At 42.4% G+C, this 20,204-nt stretch overlaps 1 protein-coding gene across 2 annotated transcripts in view; it reads right to left on the bottom strand.

Annotated features, from left to right (window-relative positions):
- Positions 1–20,204, bottom strand: part of TMTC1 (transmembrane O-mannosyltransferase targeting cadherins 1) — a 234,511-nt gene that overhangs the window by 63,660 nt on the left and 150,647 nt on the right. For both annotated transcript variants that reach the window (XM_036019208.1, XM_028533351.2), the window contains exon 10: positions 5,355–5,522. In XM_036019208.1, the coding sequence (XP_035875101.1) occupies positions 5,355–5,522 (168 nt within the window). The remainder of the gene's footprint in view (positions 1–5,354; positions 5,523–20,204) is intronic.

Below are 20,204 nucleotides of genomic sequence, written 5' to 3'. Positions count from 1 at the left end.
CAGCCCTGAGTGCTCAGGTCAACAATTAGGTTTGTTCTCTCCTTGCTTCCTTCATTCACTTATAGCTCTCTTCTCCTTAAAAAATTGAGATTGTCTACAAAAGTTAACCATTATAGAAGGAATGACTGTAGACTGGTCTCCCTACTAATTTTCATTGAAACTTAACATTTCCTATGGACTAACTCTGAGCAATTTATTAAAAAAATAAATGCAGGTATAACTTATTCTACAGGTTGCAGATAAGGAAGTGAAGTTTTGTTTGGAAAGGCTAAGAACCTTGCTCATACAGTCACTTATGCTTCTGCTTGGGGTGCCATAATGAAATGGCTGGGGAACCCCCACGGAATAACAGCAAAGCTTTGAAGATCATGCAGGAGTGGGTGGGAGCAGAAGAGGATCAGTGTGTCACCGGTACTGCCTCACAACATTAACTGCACAGATCAGATAGCTGGTGAGTGGCACGTGTGGGATTCTGACCCAAGGAGTTCAGCTCTGGAGTCCCTGTTCTGTCACCTGCAAGGAGGCAGTGGCAGGGGAATGATGGAAGTAGATGGTTTGAGGGCTACCTGGAGAGAAGACTCCTGCACTTCTGTGGATTAAATGCAGGAGGAAGACAGTTAACAACAGAGAGGAAGGAGAAAGAACAACAACCTAGTTTCTGGGCAGTTATGCTTCAATGTACTGTCTCTTCAAGAGAATGTATTTTTGTTTATTCTTTAATTTAAAGGTAAGAGTAATAAGGGAATTTCATACAACACATTAACACCTGTTGGGGGAATACGTTCGGGCAGTGCACCTTTGTTGAACTTTTGCTGCAGTAGCCCCTGGGGCCAGCAAAGATGGCCCCCTTGAAGCCCACTGGCTGGATGCTGGAGGAACTCTCCAGGGAGAGAGTTCACAGGCAGTGCGGGAAGCCAGAGGCCAACCCAAGAGCAACAGATCATCAAAAAGCATCCGAGTCCAAGCTTTTATACAGCTGCTTTGGTGACTTCAAAGGTACCATGGGTAGCTCGGATTATTTTTATTTTTTGTGGTAGGGTGAGGCCAAGAAGAGATCTAGCATAAACTTGTATCGGGAGCAGTTAGACTCCTGGTCCTCTTCTGTCCCTGCCTATCCAGGTGACTTTTTCAACTAGACTTTCCCTCTCCCAGCAGAAGGCAGGAGGTTTCCTCTCCAGGAAAGCTGCATTGGAGAGAGCCTGCACTCAGGAACAATAGGTACAACAGAAGTCAGGGGAAGGGCTGTACCTCAAAGGCAAATTGAGTGAAAACTTGAATTCTGAACATGGGGGACCCCCCCAGTTCTTTGCCCATGTAAGGTTCTGAATGTTGGCAGCTAGGATTGGACCTCCCAGAGAGAAGACTGGGGGAATCCTCTCCTCTCAGTGGAGAGATGTACATGGGCTGACACTGGGGTGGTCCAGGGAAACCACCTGTTTCCTGTAATCCCCCTGTGGTGAGGCCCACCAGCTGGCACAGAGCTGGGGTTTTAATATAATATTTAAAATGGACATTACCCAAAGTGAATTGAGTCACAGGGCAGGATCTGGGTCAGTGTGATAGCCATGGCTTAGCAAACACATCCAATTTCTTTCCAGGAAAATTTCTGCTTGTTCTATCCAGAACTAACTAGTTCATGGTAACAGGTAGGTTTTACAGATAACTTTGATTTTAGCATGAATATAACTGGCAAATGTATCAGAATCGATCCTTCCCTCCATGTAATTATCATAGTTGTTCTAATTTATGTGTCACTGAGGAATAGACAATTAGGCCTGAGGAAACATGTTCCTTTCTGAGGTCAGGGCATTGTTCAGCGATGGCAAGAGGAAGCAATAATATTCACAATAGGCAAGCAGACGTGGGTGGAGTAACCGAAATCCTAGAACACTTTGCTTCTCCCATTGTTGTTTTTGACCTTAATGTTCTCTCTGTGATTTTTTTCTGCTGTATTTTTCCAGCCTCTCATTTTATGATGAACATTTTATTTTAAAAAAAGTCAAATAAACAACTAGCCAAAGGCAAAACTTTCCATGCTGCCATAACTGGCCAGGTGCCTCCTCCCTGGGGCCAGACCCCTCCATCTGCCTTCTTGGTGCTAGGATTCCATACTCGCGACTGTTTTAATGGAAACACACAGCTTTGCACATCTTTACTCTACAAGGAAATGCAGCATTCATAAATTACATGGCTAGGTCATAAACTCTATTAATAATAACAACAATGATTATGAAAAAAATTCCCTTTCAACTCAGGATCTCATTTCATTCACTTTGCATTTCTCCTTCACATCCCTCACTTGCAAAAGATTTGAAAAGCAACAGAAATAACAAATTCCTGATTAGATAACAAACATTAAAAAAATGGGTGGTACTCAGCCAAAGGTTAACAAGAAAGATAAGTAAGAATTTGGGGCTGTCCTCAATTTTGACCCTGCTTTAACCTGAGGCCCTGCAATGCCAAACCTGGGAGGGCTAGTGCTGAAGGAAGGCTCACTTTGAATCAAGTGCTGGGCTAAGCACCCATATCCGATGATTATCTCACTTCATCCCTCAATAACCTATCGGATACGGTTAATGTATCGCCCATATTACAGGTGAGGAAGTTATAGCTCAGAGAGATTAAGACATTTTTCTAAGGTTATAGACCTAGTAAGTAGTTGAACAGAGATTTCAACCAAGGCCAGTAGGTGGTCAGAATCGTTCCTGGGGTTGACTGATATTTGATGCCCAGCCAAAATGGTACCACAAGATATTAGTAACTTTAGAATTTCACTTTCACAACGTTGATATCATTGGTGAGCAAACCAGGGCCTTGTGGTCCACAGGTGCATCCATGTGTTTACTTGCTATCTTTTCAGTCTCTTTGCTGAGGCAATGGCAGAGTGGGGTAGTTGCAAAAGAAAATGCATGGCCCACAAAGCCTAACATATTTCCAATCTGAACCTTTACAAAAGAATTTGCCAATCTCTGCTTTTTAGTCTCCGCCCTGGAAAGTCTGCTGATCTCCCTGGCTCAGCTACTCTGAAGGCAGGGAAGAGCAATGCGTTTCCTACCGAGGGGGAGGTGACCTAGGCCACAAATTCTGTGGATCACTTAAACAGCTAATGAATAGGGTTCAGAGAGAGCCCGAGGAGGGTGTAAAAGAAATACACTGTCTCCGTCTTTCCAGGTATTTTGAAGATTGAGGAGTGGCAGGTGTGGCTAAGCAACTTGCCCAAGATCACACAGTTGTGAAATGGGGGGGGGGGGGGGGTAACGTGGAGTGGAGCCAGGAAGCCTCAACCCAAACCTCACACTCAACCACTAAGCCTACCTTGCCTCACAGATTGTTGGTAAATGTCTATTTAATTTATTTGAATATTATTCAGCACAGATGAATACATCCCAACATCTGGTTTTGATGGAAAAAGAATATTCTTAAAGTCTCATATTCTTAAAAGTTTTCTTAGGACATAGATAAATTATAACCAGCTAAGTTTTTAAAAAAACTATCTATAGCTTTGATTTATATGTAATACAAAATTCCATCTGATAACGGAAGAACTCTCAGGGCACACAGTCTCTCTAAGCATGTATGTGGAATGGCTGTTTTAGTAACCAACTGTTCACTTACTGCATACTTCCATGTAAAAGAAAAGAAGCTTGTGGGTGTAAGGTCAATGAACTTTTTTTTTAAGCGGCTGGCATCAACTGTACAGGGTTTGCACACTAACTTGTTATCCTTGAAATAAACTGCTGCCTGCCAAAATCCATTCCCAAAGTTGCTCTGATTAAGCAGTAAAAATCATTAGAGGACACAACTGCTGTTAGCACCTTTATTCACGGCAAGGATTTAACACAAGGCAGAACCATTTTAAAGTTTCTCATTAAAGCAATCACTACTGGAAGTAAAAAAAGAAAAAAAAAGCCCTCAGAGACTAGGAGGAAGTTGTACTCCTGAACTTCAATGCCCTGTGTTTACAGAATGACCTCCGGCTTAGGGAGTGGGAGGAACTAGTCTATTGTGGGGTGTGAGAACAGCACCGGAGGTAGAGGGGTATGACAGAGAATGAAAAGGATCTGAAGCCTAAAAGCGGGGGGGGGAAAAACCTTAAAAAAATCAAACCCACACAAAATCATCTTACATGGCAGCAGCAGGCCCCTACAGTACCCACTGAAAGGATGAGGATGACAATGATGTCAACAAATAAACTTGTAAGAGATGCATGTCAGACTAATTTTTTCTAGCCAGATCATTCATCTCAGTGCCACCCTTGTGGGGGCAAGAGGCAGGCACGTGGTCTAAGCTGAAGCTCAGCCACTTGACTGGGGAAAAAGGACTCTATTTTCCCCCGGACTGTGATGTGAAATAGAAAAGAAAAAACTGGTGCAAGTTTGCCCACGTGTTCCCATGAGAGTGCAATCCAGATGCCTGTTTCCTGTCTGCTACATGCCAGGTTCTCTACCTGCCCATCAACCCAGGGCACTTTCATATACTCTTCCAGCATTTACCCTTTTTTCCCAAGTGACCCCAATTCTGTTTCAGTTGTTTGCCTCAGAAGAGTAAGTGGTGGGCACCAGCTGAGCAGGGAACCTAGTAGATACCGTGTTGGCTGAATTGACCAATTGCATCCTAGGCCAGGACAGAAGCTGGAAGGGGGCAGAGGCTGGGGATGCCTGGGGAAAATACTGTTGGGTGCCGAATGTGGTAGTGACAGGGTTGGGGGGAGGTGCAGATCACCAACACTATGGTTTTAGGGAGACAGACTGAGCCCCAGGAACGCAGTGTGATGAGCTATAGTCCCAAAGAGTGTTCATACTCTATGACAGGTTTAGGGCTGTAATTTGACATTGCCATGTTCAGAAAAGCCTTCCACACCACAAAAAAATCTACCAGGAGCTGAGAAGGTCTTTCATTTCCTTGTTCACAATAAACATTTGAAATAAAGCAACTAGAGCACAGATCACAACTTAGTATTCTGGGATACTTAAAGAAAATGTATTGCATCTCTCTTTCTCTGGTGTGTGCTCCCCTTTCCCAGTCACTCGTCTGAACAGTGAACTCAGGCCACCACTCTTCCTTGCATTTAGAGCTAATTTGATAGCCCTGCCAATCACAAAGACCCAAAAACCTTCTCCCAAACCTTACTTTCATAAATTCAATTGGCACAAGCTCCTATAAAACTTTATATATTATCATTTTTAAAACTATCAATATTAAGACAAAATAAAATTGTATCTTCCACTTAAAACTTGATTAAATTTTTTTTCTGGATAAATATTGTTAGACCCATGTTAGTGCATTTGTTTGGAAACAAATGCAAAAGCAAAGATATAAATGGGAAGAGTTCGCTTTGACCCATCTCATCATACCTGAACAGGGACTCCCTTGACAGCCAGATTTCATTCTGCTTCACAGTTTTCCAAGAAAACAGCAGCAGCAGCAGCACAGTGGACACCGTCAGTGTGGTGGCCCCACAGCGGTTCAGCCAGGAGCAGAGCTTGTTCAGTCCGTGCACAACGAGGATGCAGTAGCCCATGCTGGAAAACAGGGTGTGGAAGCAGGTTATTCTGGGGGGTGCCATACAGGCCCCCTGAACATTCTGTCTCACACAGCTAACTTTCAAATGAAGCTTGTCCTGTGACAGAGAAGTGGCAGATATAAACTTCCCTGTCTCACACGGGAAGTGTTCTTCCACAGCTACACCGGTACATTGGCTACTCTTTGGCATCAGTGTGGAGAACAAATTCATGTTGTAGACTCAAACTGCCTTGGATCTCAGCAGCTCAGGCAACATGAAAAGTCCTGAATGGGCTCTTCAACCCTTGATCTTTCATGTTACTGGCCTTGTATCACACTGCTGGCACTGTGTGGCCAAATGGAGACTCCATGCTGTAGCAAGTCACAGCTTTGTGGGAGACGGTGCCCAAGAGCTCCCTGTCAGGTGGAAGGATGCTGGTCACCAAGGGCCATTGGTCTCTGTCTCCGGGAATGTGCCACCTAGCATGTACCACTCTGGCCAATCGAGTCCTTCAGCTGAAGAAAAATCTACCCAAAGGGCCAACTCCTGGGCCTTGGAGCTTGGAGCTTGTCACAGACAGGCTGTATTGATACAATGCTCTTGCTGACGCTGGCTCAGCTTTCCTAACAGACATGAAGACTCCCCCGTGGTATTGGAGTGGAATTCTGACACGTTGAAATAATGTCTCTCAAAGCCTTTGGCTTGTGGACAGGATGTGGTTCCTAACATCATCTGTGCACCCACAGGAACGCTTCTTGCCTGACGACGGGCCTCAGAAAAACTCAAACTTTTAGTTGTGTCCATTATTGCTGTGTACATTGTAGTCAAAATCTACTTCATTCCAAAGATGATAACTACAAATTATTATAGAATATTTTAAAAATAAAACAAGCTTGTGTAAATAAATCCTACATTAGTCAGACTACTAATGCTATACAAAGTCCAAAATTGATACAGCCCGCATACTTTTTCATTATTTATTCATCTGTTCTCTATTATGTGATGGGCAAGATACCAAGTGCTAAAAATACAATTGTGAATAAAAGAGAGGTGTGGCCCTCAAAGAACTCCAATCTAGTGAAGGAGATTGGTTCTGTAAAATGAAACGCCTGAATATTCTCATTTCTAACACACCTCCTTTAAAAGAAACACCTCTCCACGTCCCTTCTGTTTGCCTTTCTAAATATCTATACTTTGGTATCAAGGGTAGAAGAACAAGAGAAGAATTTGAAGTTTCTGACTTGGAGACCCTGGGTATCAAGTCAAGTTAGAGCTCCAACTCCATAGTTCAAGTTCCAGAAGTTAATTGGTCCAGCTCCCTACAGTTGTAGGGTTTGCTGTTTGGCCAAAGGGAATCAAATCACCACCCCACTCAGCACTGGGGGATGACAGTTTGAGCCAAGGAAGCCCATGGTGCTGACCTCCCATCCCAATCACTGAACCTGATTGCCACAAGCACCTTGCAGAGCCTTGCAGATGCCCGAACCCAACCACCATTACAAAACAAACAAACAAACAAACAAATGAACAAAGCCTCTTTCCACTTCCGTAACTTTTCATGTTTGGTCTTAAAGGTATCAAGATATTCTAAAAATCTCCCATTTTTCTACAACTGACCATGCTGATGTCATTAACTGGCACCATGGTGGCTCAAGTTCACAAGGCTGCTCGCCATTTACTCCTCTAGCCCAGCCAGATCCCAAGCCCCGACTGAGCAGGGTGCTTCTCTGGCCACAGGAGGGCCTTCTGGGTGCCATTCTTCCATTCGCCAGGTATTTAATAAACACTGAGTATGCACCTAACACTGTTCCAGGCACCAAGAACAGACCAGTGAATAAAACAGAGAGTAATTCCAGTTCTCATGACACTCCCAGGGGTGGGGGGAAACAGCTGACAAGCAAATGAAACAGGGAGTCTGTCACATAGAGCAGTCTGAGATGTCGGATGGAAAACAGAAATCCAGCAGGAAAGAGACAGAGGGAGTCCATGGTGGGGAGGAAGCTGTGATTTAACACGGGCGATGGTCAGGGAAGGCCTTGGAGAAAAGGTCCCCTGTGAACAAAGTGCTGAAGTGCAGGGGGGTGTGCCACGCAGCCGCCCACGTCTGCAAGGGCAGCTGCCTTCCGAAAGAGAAGAGAAAGGCGACCTGCTTTGCTGAATTCGGTCACCAGCTCACACAGAGCAGAGCAGCGACGGGAGCTGGGAAGTGTAGATTCCAGAGCCATGTTCCACATGCTGTCCTGTTGCTGGCCTTTTGACCTGACGGCTGATTCCTGTGTGCCTCACACCTTGCCAAGCAGCTTCACCTGCTTCCTTCCCACGCGCTCCTCTCACGGAATCTCAATTGCTGTTTTCTGTCTCCGTGAGGGAAGCGGAGCTGCCATCTGGCAGAGCAGTGGGGAAGGAAAACACGAAGATTCCGACAGCTCCAGATCAATGGCTGCAAAGGCGCAGACGACAGGGAGTAACAAAGACAGCCAAAATGATTAGCTGTCTCATATGCTGAGATGTGCATATGAGATCTTCCTGAGTGCTTCCTGTGTGCCAGGCCCTGAGTACTGTACTGAACAGGGGACTGTTCACAGCACAGTGGGACAAGGGCAGTACTGGCTTTAACTATACTATCTAATTTAAAACTTAATCCTCAGCATGTTTCATTTCATAAATGGGGAAACTAAAGCTTGTAGGAGGACAATAACTTGCCCACAACCCCAAAAGCTAGTAGTGGAGTCAGAGCAGAAGACCCATGGCCCTAACAGTATGCTGTAATCCAGGAGTCGACACACTTTTTCTGTAAGGGGCCGGGGAGTGAATATATCCAGCACTTTAGGCTTTAGGACCTCTGTCTTTTCTACTCTATTTTTGTAGCAGGAACACAGCCATCAACACTCTGTAAACCAGGGGTGTCCAACCTACGGCCTATAGGCCACATGCAGCTCAGAATGGCTGTGAACGTGACCCAACACAAAATCACAAATTTACTTAAAACATTATGAGACTTATTTGTGATGATGTGTCACAGTGTATTTAATGTGTGGCCCAAGACAACTCTTCTTCTTCCATTGTGGCCTAGAAATGCCAAAAGGTTGGACACCCCTGAAAATGAAGGGCGTGGCTAATATTCCAGTAAGATTTGTTTACAAAAACAGGTGGTAGGCCAGATCCCACACAGGCCACAGGTTTCTTACTCCTGCTGTAACCAAAATGAAGGGGAACACCGTTCATTTTCACTCAGCACATGCACAGGGGTCACGTGAAAGGATCGTTTTCTTTTTTTCAAATGTTGCATGAACATGTGGTTTAAAGAAATGTAAGATCACATACATATAAATAAAATAATCTCCACTCAGGTTTGCAAATTTCTTGGAGAGTAGCACATTCTAATAAGCTTGCATACAATATCACAGAGATTAAATGCTTCTCTATTATAGCATTTCACCTTTAAACATCTCAGCAGCAGGGGTGAGAATCACTCTCCATTACTAGGGGCAGGGCAAGTCCTAATTTTCAAAGGGGAATATCAAGCAATTGAGAAACTACATGTTTTCCTGGCCTCTAGAGAGATAAAACCAGACACCAGTTTGCTCTGGTTTATCTGATTAAGGAAAATCTGGACTCTGACCAGAGACCTCTACACTGAGCACAAAGCAGTCAGTGCAAACACTGTTACTTGGCAAAATCATACCCTGCAGAAACCCAGAGCCAAATTCTGGCTGCTGAATGTTTGGTTCAGCTCAGCAGCCAGATGCATTTTCAAAACATGATGGGAAGCACCACTGCCGTCTCAGAGAATGGAGCTAATCCCTCGTACACAGGATGATGCGAACTCCAATTCTGAACGTGATTTATTGACAAGCTACTCAGCATGCAGTGCATTCAATAAGGACTCGCATCTCTTCTTTATACTTTTTTGATGCATACCCAAAGCAAACTCAACAGGAAATGCAAATAATGTCTTTCCTTTCGCATTAGAATAAAAAAAATATTTTAAACCTCTTTGAGAACTTTGAGAGAGCAGTTAAGCATTGTGTAAATTGTACAAATGCACTTTTTCAAGCCTTGCCTAGAAGCTCTTAAGTGATAAGCAAATAATACTTTCCATTCCCATTTATATAAACACCCCAAAATGACAATTTTCTACCTTTCAGACCATAGCTCCTGTCTTTTCTACTCAACTCTATTTTTGTAGCAGGAAAGCAGCCATCGACACTACGAAAACTGGGCCAACTACTTTATGATATGTGCTGTGGCTTCACTTCTTGTTTAATTAGATACAGCAAAGACAGTCTTTCTGTTATTAAGCAGAGCAGAAATTCTACCTTTTAATTTAACGAGCTCAAACAACCCACTAAGAGTGTCCATAAATGTATCTATCATATTAATGATACAAGAAAGATATAATCTTCCCATTTTATTACTTTAAAAAGTTCCTAACTTTAGCCCTGGATCCATAGCTCAATTGGTTAGGGTGTCCTGATACACCAAGGTTTCGGGTGTAATCTTATGTCAGGGCACATCCAAGAATCAACCAATGAATGCATAGATGGGTAGAACAACAAATCAACTGTTTCTCTCTCTCTTCTTTCCTCTATTTCTCTCTAAAAATCCATAAATACATTTTAAAAAGTTTTAAAATTCCTAACTTTATACAGTTTAAATGGAACATATCCATAGTTAATTTCATTCTGATCTGTTGAATCCCCAAATGGCACATTATTCAATAGTAAGGCTTTATTCCAGTCTCATGGGTACTGACCCAAAGTGGTTGAGCAGTAAAGCCCTGGACGCTGAGCTCAGAACGGTTGCTGACTCTGTAGCTGGGAAGTCAGCTACACCAGGAAGTCAGTGGACCAGCTTCTGTACGCCGAGACTCATCTGCATCCCCATCCCTGCCTGTTCTTCTACCTTAAATATTCCGTGGATGGGGGCATTTCTCAAAAGACTGAACATAATGGGAGAGTGTATTAATTTTCTAAAAATGACCCCCAAGGCATCGTTTGTGTATTACCTAGCACCCCATCCTAAAGATTTAGGGTAGATATGAAAGTTTCTTTGCATTTACTTCTCCATGAAATAGATCTTTTCTCTTCTTTTCTCAGCATATTTATGGAACAACTGGGAGAAAAATGCCATGGCTTTTACCTTCTGAGAACTATCTCCTTTACCTTTTTGAAGATGAGATGCTTCCCCAGCCTCCTAGTTCACCTACCAGCTCTAAAATCAACAAGACCCTCTGTGGTAAAGAAAGCGGGGCTCTGGAGTCAGACTGCTAAGTGGAATAAGCCAGTCAGAGAAAGACAAATGCCATGTGATTTCACTCCTGTGTGAAACCTAATGAACAAACTGAACTAACAAGGAAAACAGAGACAGACTCATAGATAGAAAGCAGGATGACAGCTAAGTGGAGGAGGGGAGGTTGGGGGGTGAAGGGATTGAGAAAAAAAAGGATCAAAGACTCATGGACATGGACAACAGTGTAGTAACTGCTGGGGGAGGTGGGTGTAAGGGTACTAAATGGCAATGGAAAAAAAATACAATAAAAAAGTAAAAAAACAACATTTGTACCTCAGTTCTGACATTTACAGTTATTTGATCTCAGATAAATTAAGTTCTCTAATTCTTGGTTTTCTTATTTTGTCAACGGAAGTGATTTTACACTGGGGACACTGGTTGATACACACCAAACAATAACTGATACCATTACTATTATGTTATGATAATATTACTATTAGGGAACTATTTTCTGCTACATGGAGCATAAGGCAGGAAACATGTGAGGTTTGTACTCCAGTTAGAAACAGACGTCTCTACACCAGGCTCCTCTAAATGTAATGTCCCAAGGCCCCGGATGCTACTAGCTGCAGTGGCAACAGTTTCTGAGACAGGCTTTCAGTTTGGAGGTTCACAGTGAGGAAAAGGAACTCACTACTGAATAGTCTGGCCTGGATCTTCTGTGCCACTCATGAGCTCTGTGGCCACAGATTTGCTCAACCTCATGAAGCTTTATTTGTTTACATTACTAGGACTTAATACGGCCTGCCTTAAAGTAAATTAAATAATGTACGTGGATATGTTCTGTGAACTGAATACAGGTATCAGTGTCTTCAAGTATTTAGCATGGATACTGTATTGCATCAATAAAATGTACTCTATACATCATTAAAGTATGTGGTTAGATCTGTAAATATACCTTAAGAAATCCACTTTATCAAGGTCCAGACAGACCCAAACTATCTAATTTACAGGGCATTATAAGTCTTTAAAGAGCACTCACCAAAAATGCCCTTAAAGCTGCAAACTTCCTTGTATAATATTGTTTATTTCAGAAAGGTTTGATTCTTGTATAAAACAAAATATTGCTGAAAGTAAGGTTCACTTGTAAAATGTGAAATATTAGCCATGTATTGTTGTTAACGTGAATTCATAGCCCTTAAACACAAAAAGCAAATCTTCCCTTATACCCATTTCAAATGTTTCTCTACTCCATCGTTGTGAAAGGAAAGAAAACACAACATATAATCTTCCTGGTGAATTAACGAAGTTTTTGTACTCAACTTCAAGAAGAAGTAAATATTAACCCTTTGAAAGCTCAAGCTGGTTGTTTAAGGATAGAGTAACATTTACTCATTTTCTCACCCCGGACACTGGGCACACGACAAGGCTGCTCCGTGAGTGTGAGTGTGACTGGATACTGCGATTGGAGGTACCAGACACTAACATGGAGACAAAGGTGAAGCTGACCATCAATCCAGGTTGAGCACGGAGATGATAAGACCCACAGTGACCTATCTATCACCAGGGGGCCGTCTGGACCCAGGACATGGGGATTCGCCCTGGTTGGTGCCTTCACCCCACACCAGGCTTCTTCTTTCCCTCACAGCCCGGCGAGAGTAGTCACAACCACATTTTCCTTCTGGGCCTGAGAGGCCTTTTGGCTAAGACAAACACTTCTCAGGTAACTCCACAGCTACTTCTAAAAAGTCAGAAAGACCACCTTCCCCATTGCCCTAGAGCACACACATCTCTAGGACCTGGACTCTGCCACTTCTTCGATAAACCACCATATTCCAGAGCACAGCTTCTTCGCTTTTGAAGCAAAGGCACATTGGACAATCCACTGGTTTTGCTGACCCCTCCACTATTCCCTGTGTTAACACAGACCTGATCACACAGTCACAGGCTGGGTCACCTGTCCACTGTTCTTTAATCCCCAACAGTACTCTTTTATGAAGCATCTATTGTGCCTGGTACTATGACAAAACAGACACACAAATTGGTGGTGCTCACTAGAGCAAGACAATCCAGATTTCTAAAAGAGTGTAAAGGATATTCTCAGATTACTGAAACCTGTATAAGAAGTCACAGGTTTCAGATATATTTCCCTGTGCAGAATCGAAGGGAAAAGGAAATAGATTCACTAATAACAAGGGATCTTGATAGGAAGGAGACTGAAACGGCCCCACTTAAGTCCACCCACACCCTCCGGGCAAAACCACAGGCAACTGTACAGGACACTGGGCATGTGACATGTACTCTGCAGTCTCCTCCATGCACAGAGGCACATTTCAGAACCTTCGGTACTGCATTTCAGACTGCTAACAGGCTAGCAGGACTGTTCACTTCTGAGCACCTGGGGAAGAAGGAGAAGCCTACACCTACGTTACTCTGATTTCCTTTGACTTTACCTACCTGATCTTCTCATCTGCACAGGTAGATTGAAATAATGACGTGCAATTACCTAGCATAGCTTACAGTATTTTTCACATATATTATTTCATTTAGTCTCATCTGAATCCAAATTATACTCTCCAAATTTTACTCTCGAATTCTGGATTCTAAGAAATTTGCTATTCACCATTTAGGACTTAACAGACATAAAAGCATTCATCTGTTATAATTAGTAGGGTTCTGTAATATTAAGGCCATGACTGTAGTCTAGTAAATAACTGTTCAAACTTCTCCTCACCTTGAGCCCTGGGCTCAGCACAACTAGTTCAGCACAACAGATTGGCCAGTTATCTTCCGCCCATGAGCACTACCTCTCCACTCACTTCATTCTCACCACTGCTCTGTTCTGTTATATTTGTCTAGTTTAAGAACACATGCAGCTGAGTCCCTCAGCAAAGTCCTCCTGCTTCCCCTCCTGCTCATGGCCTTCACACAGCATTCATCCCCACAATGTCTTGGTGGCTGCCCACCAGTCTGGTGCTGCCTTAGTACCATCCCTTCCTGGGCACTGCTCTGCAGAGTAACCCCACATGGACCAGGCCTAGTGCCTAGATCTCACACCCTCATCTGTGTTCAGGTCTCAAAGGGCTAGATGAAACAGCACATGCTGGCTCTGTGCAAAGAGCAAAGAGACAAACACACTGAAGTCAATTATTCCCATCTTTACCCTATGGCATTCTGGAGAATAACGTTAGTCAACTTCTGGAATCCCCAGTGGAGGCTAATAACCAGCAGGAAGCCTCTGCCTGTGTGGCACTGGAGGTTTGCCCCACAAAGGATCGGAGACCTGGGGAGGAGTGGAAAAGCTTGACAGACTCAGCTTTCTCTTAAAATCCAGTGAGTAACAGGGAAGACGCCACATTTACAACATCGGATTTTCCTTCCAAGTAAAACGACGTTTTCATTATCCAAATCTTGAATTTCTTCTCCAACAGTATCATTAATCTTCACCTTCAGATCACAGGGTAGGCTCACTTTATTGTCCCCTAATGTCACAGTGCACGGCATTTCTGCTCTCCTTTTGTCATTTTCATCATGACAAAAGAGCACCTTGTTTGAAGATGGCCATGATAGGAATGCATATAAATGAATTCAGATCTAAAACTAAATAAAAATTGAGTGGATTTGAGTAATTTGGCCTACACATACACACATGCTTTTACACACATATTCTTAGAGGGCCGGTGCACTTGACCTTGTAACTCAGTGGATTGAGTAACAAGGTCAATCTACAAGTAGAAATCTGCCTGTCAATCTGTCTCCTAGGTTTTTAGTTGAGTGGCTCTGTGAAAAGCTCAGGTTGCTTCTTCCAAGCCTCTAATGTATTTTATGATGGGAATTTCAAACAAAGAATCAAACTAAGAGGCAAACTGACTGAATATATGGCTCCACTTGGTTCCTGGCCTTTTTACTGTTCCTATGACTTGGTCCACTCAAAATTTGGTTACTTGTGTCATCTTAGGTGGGTCAACCTTGTCCTATCTCTACTAGCAATGGCCTGAGAGAGACTCAACATGCTGAACTTAGTACCAATCAGTCTTCTGTGGTCTTACCCTTTGTTTTGAGCCCCTATTTAGATATTAGGCTTCATCCCAATTCCTGAGCATCTCCCTGTGGAGGTTTATCCTTTGATAAGAGTAGACAAACCTCTGACCTGTTCTCATGAACTGCAGCCTTCTTAATAAGCGGGCTGTACTACTGCCCTTAGAAGAGGAAAGTCTGGCATTGTTCTTGTTGTCAGGGCCCTGTCACTTGCTGACATGCAGTGCTTGCTGCTGCTGCCTGCCTGCATCAACTTCTACAAATCACTGTTCCTGCTGCTTAGGAGGACACTCTCCTCGGTCACAGTAGAGGCCTCACAGGGAGCCTGTCCCCATGTCAAATGCATTCCTTCCTGTCCTCCCTTTCCTGGGAAATACATCTACCTCTCCCTGCTGGGCTGATCCTGCCAAAACTGAGCAAACAGAGGTGGTCCCATTCCAATGCATAACAAAATTTTTGTTTCCGATCTTAAAGGGAAAAAATCATGCTTTCCATAAGATTATTCAAAATCACAAAAAACAGTTGAACTTTAGAGCAGAAAAAGACTTTAGAGATGATATAACAGTGTTCAGTGGAATTTTGGATTTCCCAAGCCAATAAAATTTCTAAAAAACAGAAGCTGAGAGGGCAGAGGAGAAACTGACAAGGGTCATGTGACCCTGCTTCTCTATTTCTTGGGAACTACTGAACAAGCTCAACCCTCTGGGTTTACGGATAGGAAACTCGGTTCCCCCCAACTGCCAAGCAGTGGGGGGCACACTGGGCTGTGCTGATTCCCAGTTCAGTCTTCTCCCTACTGGAATTGCTCAAGTAAGTTTTGTTGCTGTCAAAAAATTTCTCTGCTGATTTTAGTGCTTGGTAAAACTTTGATTCTCTCTTAAATGATCATTACTCTCCTCCAACAACTCTGAGAAAATATGTACATAGACGGCTCATCAGGAGTCTCCAATATAAGATGACAGAGGTAATGTTACTTCGGAAGTAACATCTCTCATTTTGCACGCTGGAAATAAGTACTGCAATATTATTTCCATTGCAACCTGTGTAAGATTTTAAAATTCCATTTCAACTTGGAATTTCAGATAGGTATGATTTGATAACATTTCTCAAATTGAAAATGAAGGAGAATAATCTTTTCCTCAATTTTCCACGTCTAGTCTGTCCATAAGTTTAGGGACTATTGAATTCAAATGGCATCTCTTTTTAAGAGTAGGGCAATTTTTTCTTTTTCTTTCTTCCCTCAAATACATGTTATCCTCTGCGGCTTCAATTATTCTTGATCAGTTCTATTCACAATATTGTTGCCGCCTTCACTTATTCCTGCCTATTCTTTTCCTGTCTCCAGTCATTCATGTTTTCTTAAAGCAGCTTAGGAATTTGCTCTTTGGCACTGAAGTGAATAAATCACCCTTAATCTGGCATATGAATGGATATCTGAACACATTCTATGAGTGCTCTCAACAACTATTTCTGCTTCACTGGTTTCTAAAAAATTTTAGTCCTTTTAAGCATTCTAAAGTGGTTTGTATAAAATATTTAAAAAGGTAACCATAAAATTATATGCTTCTCTTGAAATAAGAATAAGAGATCAAAATTTCTGTGAAAGAATGATTTAAGTTCCAAACTGTCCTGCCTCTTCAAAAAAAGACATCAACAAAATTAGCATGTATTATCAGAAGAAAAGATTATTCCAATTTTTTTTTGGTGGTAAAGGTCTGACCCTAAAGCCTTGCAGTGCTAAATAGCTTACTCCTGTTGTTTTTATCCACAGATCGCAAGTAGAAGGAAGTGCAAGTGAGAGGAAGGGGACATTTGCAGTCTCTGCCAGCCCAGGATGGAGGGAAATGAGATTTAAGTGGCTTGTTCATTATTAGGTATAAAGTTGGAAGATGAAAGAGCATCGTTGGTCTGACTCATTCTGGGCTTATCTTATAAAAGGGCCAACTCAGTCCCCTGGGACCGATGGGACTCACCCATCTCCTGGGAGGGTGGACATGACCTCTGTGGGGTTCATGAATGAGATTGTAAAGCTAGGGGTTGATTCCATAATAACTCGATTTATCATTTAATGAGCAGGAAGTCTACCTTCCTCAGAGGGATTATCGATAGGGCTCTTTACTTTGTTATCCTATTGTTTGGTAAAGTTTAGGAGACAACACAGAATTTCTGCATAAATATAATGACTTGTATTTTCAGGAACACCTTTAAGTACGTATGTGTATGCTTTCCTTAAAGGACTGGGTAGTGATGCTGTGGTGGAAACCGGCTGTTTCTTGTCAAGGTCAATAATGAAAGAGGGTCATGCAGAGAAGATTCCTGTGTATATAAAAGGCTTGGAACATGTTCTTCACCATCATCAAAGCCAATGTGCAGGTTTTTTAAATGCAACAGGCATAATCCAATGCTCTGACACCTTCTCAGAGCTGCTGGCAGCATCTGCAAAATTCTCTGCGGCCCCAAGGGAGGTTTTGGCAGCTCTTTGTCCAGCTGTCTACCATTCTCTGCTGAGATGGGGTGTGGCTGGTCACTGCTGGGTAAAATCTTTTCCAGAAAAAGCCCTGATTTTCAGAGAAAACTGTCAATGGTTATAAAATGGTCCTGATGAAGTTGTTAGAACTCTTGAAGCCCACAGCACAGAAATTTCCCCACATAGGCTCAGATTTCTGACAGCCTGGACCACCTCAGAGGCATGGTGACACAGCTTTAGGTAACAATGGACTCCAGTGCCCTAAGTAAAACTGCTCCCCTGTGGTGTTAGTTATAATGGCTGTGAAGAAATACTGGCACTCATTGGAGGTACAAAGTCTCAAAAACCTTAGGTCTCCTCCAATTCCAGCCTCCCCAAACCTGCATTAAACTCTCAGGTTTGTGCCCAGGGCTGTGGACCTGACCCAGCAATCTGACCTCTTCCTCAGCTCTCAGGACCAACTTTAAGGTGCAGGAGAGCACCTCCCCTCCCTGTCACAAGGCTTAGGCATCTGCAGAGACTATGACTGGAGGGAGGAGAATGGCGTGGCTGGGCCCAGTGATGATACGCATGTTAATACAGGTGATGACAGGCAGTAGAGAGAAGTCCTAGAAGACGATGATTTCACCCTAACACTGCAATGCATAGCTGCGGGATCTTGAAGGGAAAAGGACAACCATCTTTCTAACGAAGGCCAGTTTACGGAAATTGATTTTGGATGACTGTGCACCAACTTTGCACAATGGAGCAAAATCCAAATTGCTTCTGAGAGGCATGCACTTGCTCTTGGTAAAATTGATGTTTTTGTCATATTCAGAACTTTTATTTTAATCCAAGTCAGTGTATTCCTATCAGAAAAAGGACAGGGCCACTACTTTGTCTTTTTCAGAAAAAAAAAGGAAAAAAAGAGAAAGGTCTGTTATAGGTAGGGCAGCCTGGGAAGAGCCAGCGCTGACATGGTTTTTTGGGTACGTGGAGGACATGCCGACGTGGGTGAGAGGAAACCCTTGCCTTAAGTACGATGTGCCACAACTGGTTGATGGCAATGCTAGGGACTTCCATAACGTTTACCTGAGGGCCTCAGGAAAACAAAATTTTAACTTCTTATTTATCACAAATTGTTCTCTTGTATCTGGATTAGAACACGTGCAATTCTTTGTCACCCAGAACCCCAGACTCCTGAGGATTTAAAGCAAACGACTCTTGGAAGTACTGAGTCCTGATTACCAAACGTCCCTGAGCTGAAAGTACTTTCCTAAGTCCACGTTTTCTCCTTCTCAGTTGATGTTACTGTCAGAGAAGCAGCATAGTCTGGAAGGTGACTGATCTGTCATTAGGCAATGATCTGCATTCTGGCTCTGCTACTTCCTAGCTATGTCACCTGAGGCAAGTCACTTCACTTCTCTGACCCCAGGCTTGATTTTTATAAAATGCGAATAATGGTAACAGCTACCTCATCTGATTAAACAGTAGTACTTGATATTTATTAACCATGTGCAATACAAGCATGCTCCAAGTTTTATATACGATCATCTCATGTAGTGCTCACAATATCTCATTGAGTTGGGTTCTATTTCATTTTACGCAGATAAGGAAACTGATGCTTAGTGACATCATGCTCATGTTCAAGCCAGAATTCCAACACAGGCACTCTGCCTTCGGGGGCATGCTGTCAGCCACCACCTACAGCGGGAATTAACTGGTATAACAAATAGACCATGCTTAGCACAGTGGCTGATGTAAAGTTTCAATGAAATTTCGATATGATCAATGTTAAAATGGTATTAATGAGAATAATATTAGTTTAAAGAATATTATGACTGGTTATATGTTTAAAGAGAACTATGCCTTTTTATTATAAGCAGTTAGTAAATTCTTTGAGGAAAGAAACTGAGATTCACTTATTTTTGTAGCCTCAGATACAACAGTACACCTGGCAAAGGTGCCCTGGGAATATCTGTTAAGTGAAAAATGAATATCGACTCCACTCGAAATCATCAGTGTTACAGAGAAAACCTGACTGAAGCCACTTTCTACTGGTTTAAGCAAAAACATTATCTAGAAAAGATACTGATGTTCCCTTTCACCCTTCATATTTCTTATTATTGGCAAGGCCTCATAAGCCTGTGATCTTAAGGCAATATAGAATACAAAGAAATTGTGTTGTATTTTTGTCCTTAGTGGATAGTATTTATCAAGAAATATTCTCCATCCCAAATTATGCTGCAGATACATCAAGAAACTTCAGGGCTTTCTCACCTTAACCAAGTCAAAACCAGATGCTGCAAAGCCTTAAGAGAGCTGTCAGGGATTTGGCTTGGGGGAAAATCAAAGGTTATGAAATTAATTTCTAGTTATATGTATTTTAAAATTTCCAACACAATATCAATAAATATAAATTTTATTAATTGATATTTTTAAATTTTTTATTTATTTATTTATTACTACAGAAAGGGAGGGAAAAAGAAAGGGAGATGTGTGTGTGCCTTTCATTTGCCCCCAACTGGGGACCTGGCCCACAACATAGGCATGTGCCCTGACTGGGAATCAAACCGGCGACCCTTTGGTTCACAGGCTGACACTCAATCCACTGAGCCACAGCAGCCAGGGCTTATTAACTGGTATCTAAATTAATTTAAAATTCTAACCCAATGTCAATAATAAAAAATAAAATATTGTCCTAATAATATTTCAGTTTATGGTACTTATTTTTAGGAGAGTACAGTCTTATATATAATTCATAAAATTATTTGATGTTGGGAGTTTACTAAAATCCTTATTTTAAAAATTAGAAACCCAGGTGCAAAAAGCTGCATGTCTTATTAAAATATCAAACAACAGATAAATGGCAGAACCATTTCAGGGGCATATCCAGACACCTGAATAGAAATGTAGCCTTGGAATGATGCCATTTGAATAAGACAGGAAAACAGACAAGCTTCAGCACAGTTCAAATATTCAGAA

The sequence above is a fragment of the Phyllostomus discolor genome, chromosome 2, assembly GCF_004126475.2.
Source record: "Phyllostomus discolor isolate MPI-MPIP mPhyDis1 chromosome 2, mPhyDis1.pri.v3, whole genome shotgun sequence".
Lineage (NCBI taxonomy): Eukaryota > Metazoa > Chordata > Mammalia > Chiroptera > Phyllostomidae > Phyllostomus > Phyllostomus discolor.
Note: the sequence above shows the minus strand (reverse complement) of the source record. Positions and strands in the feature narration are given on the sequence as shown.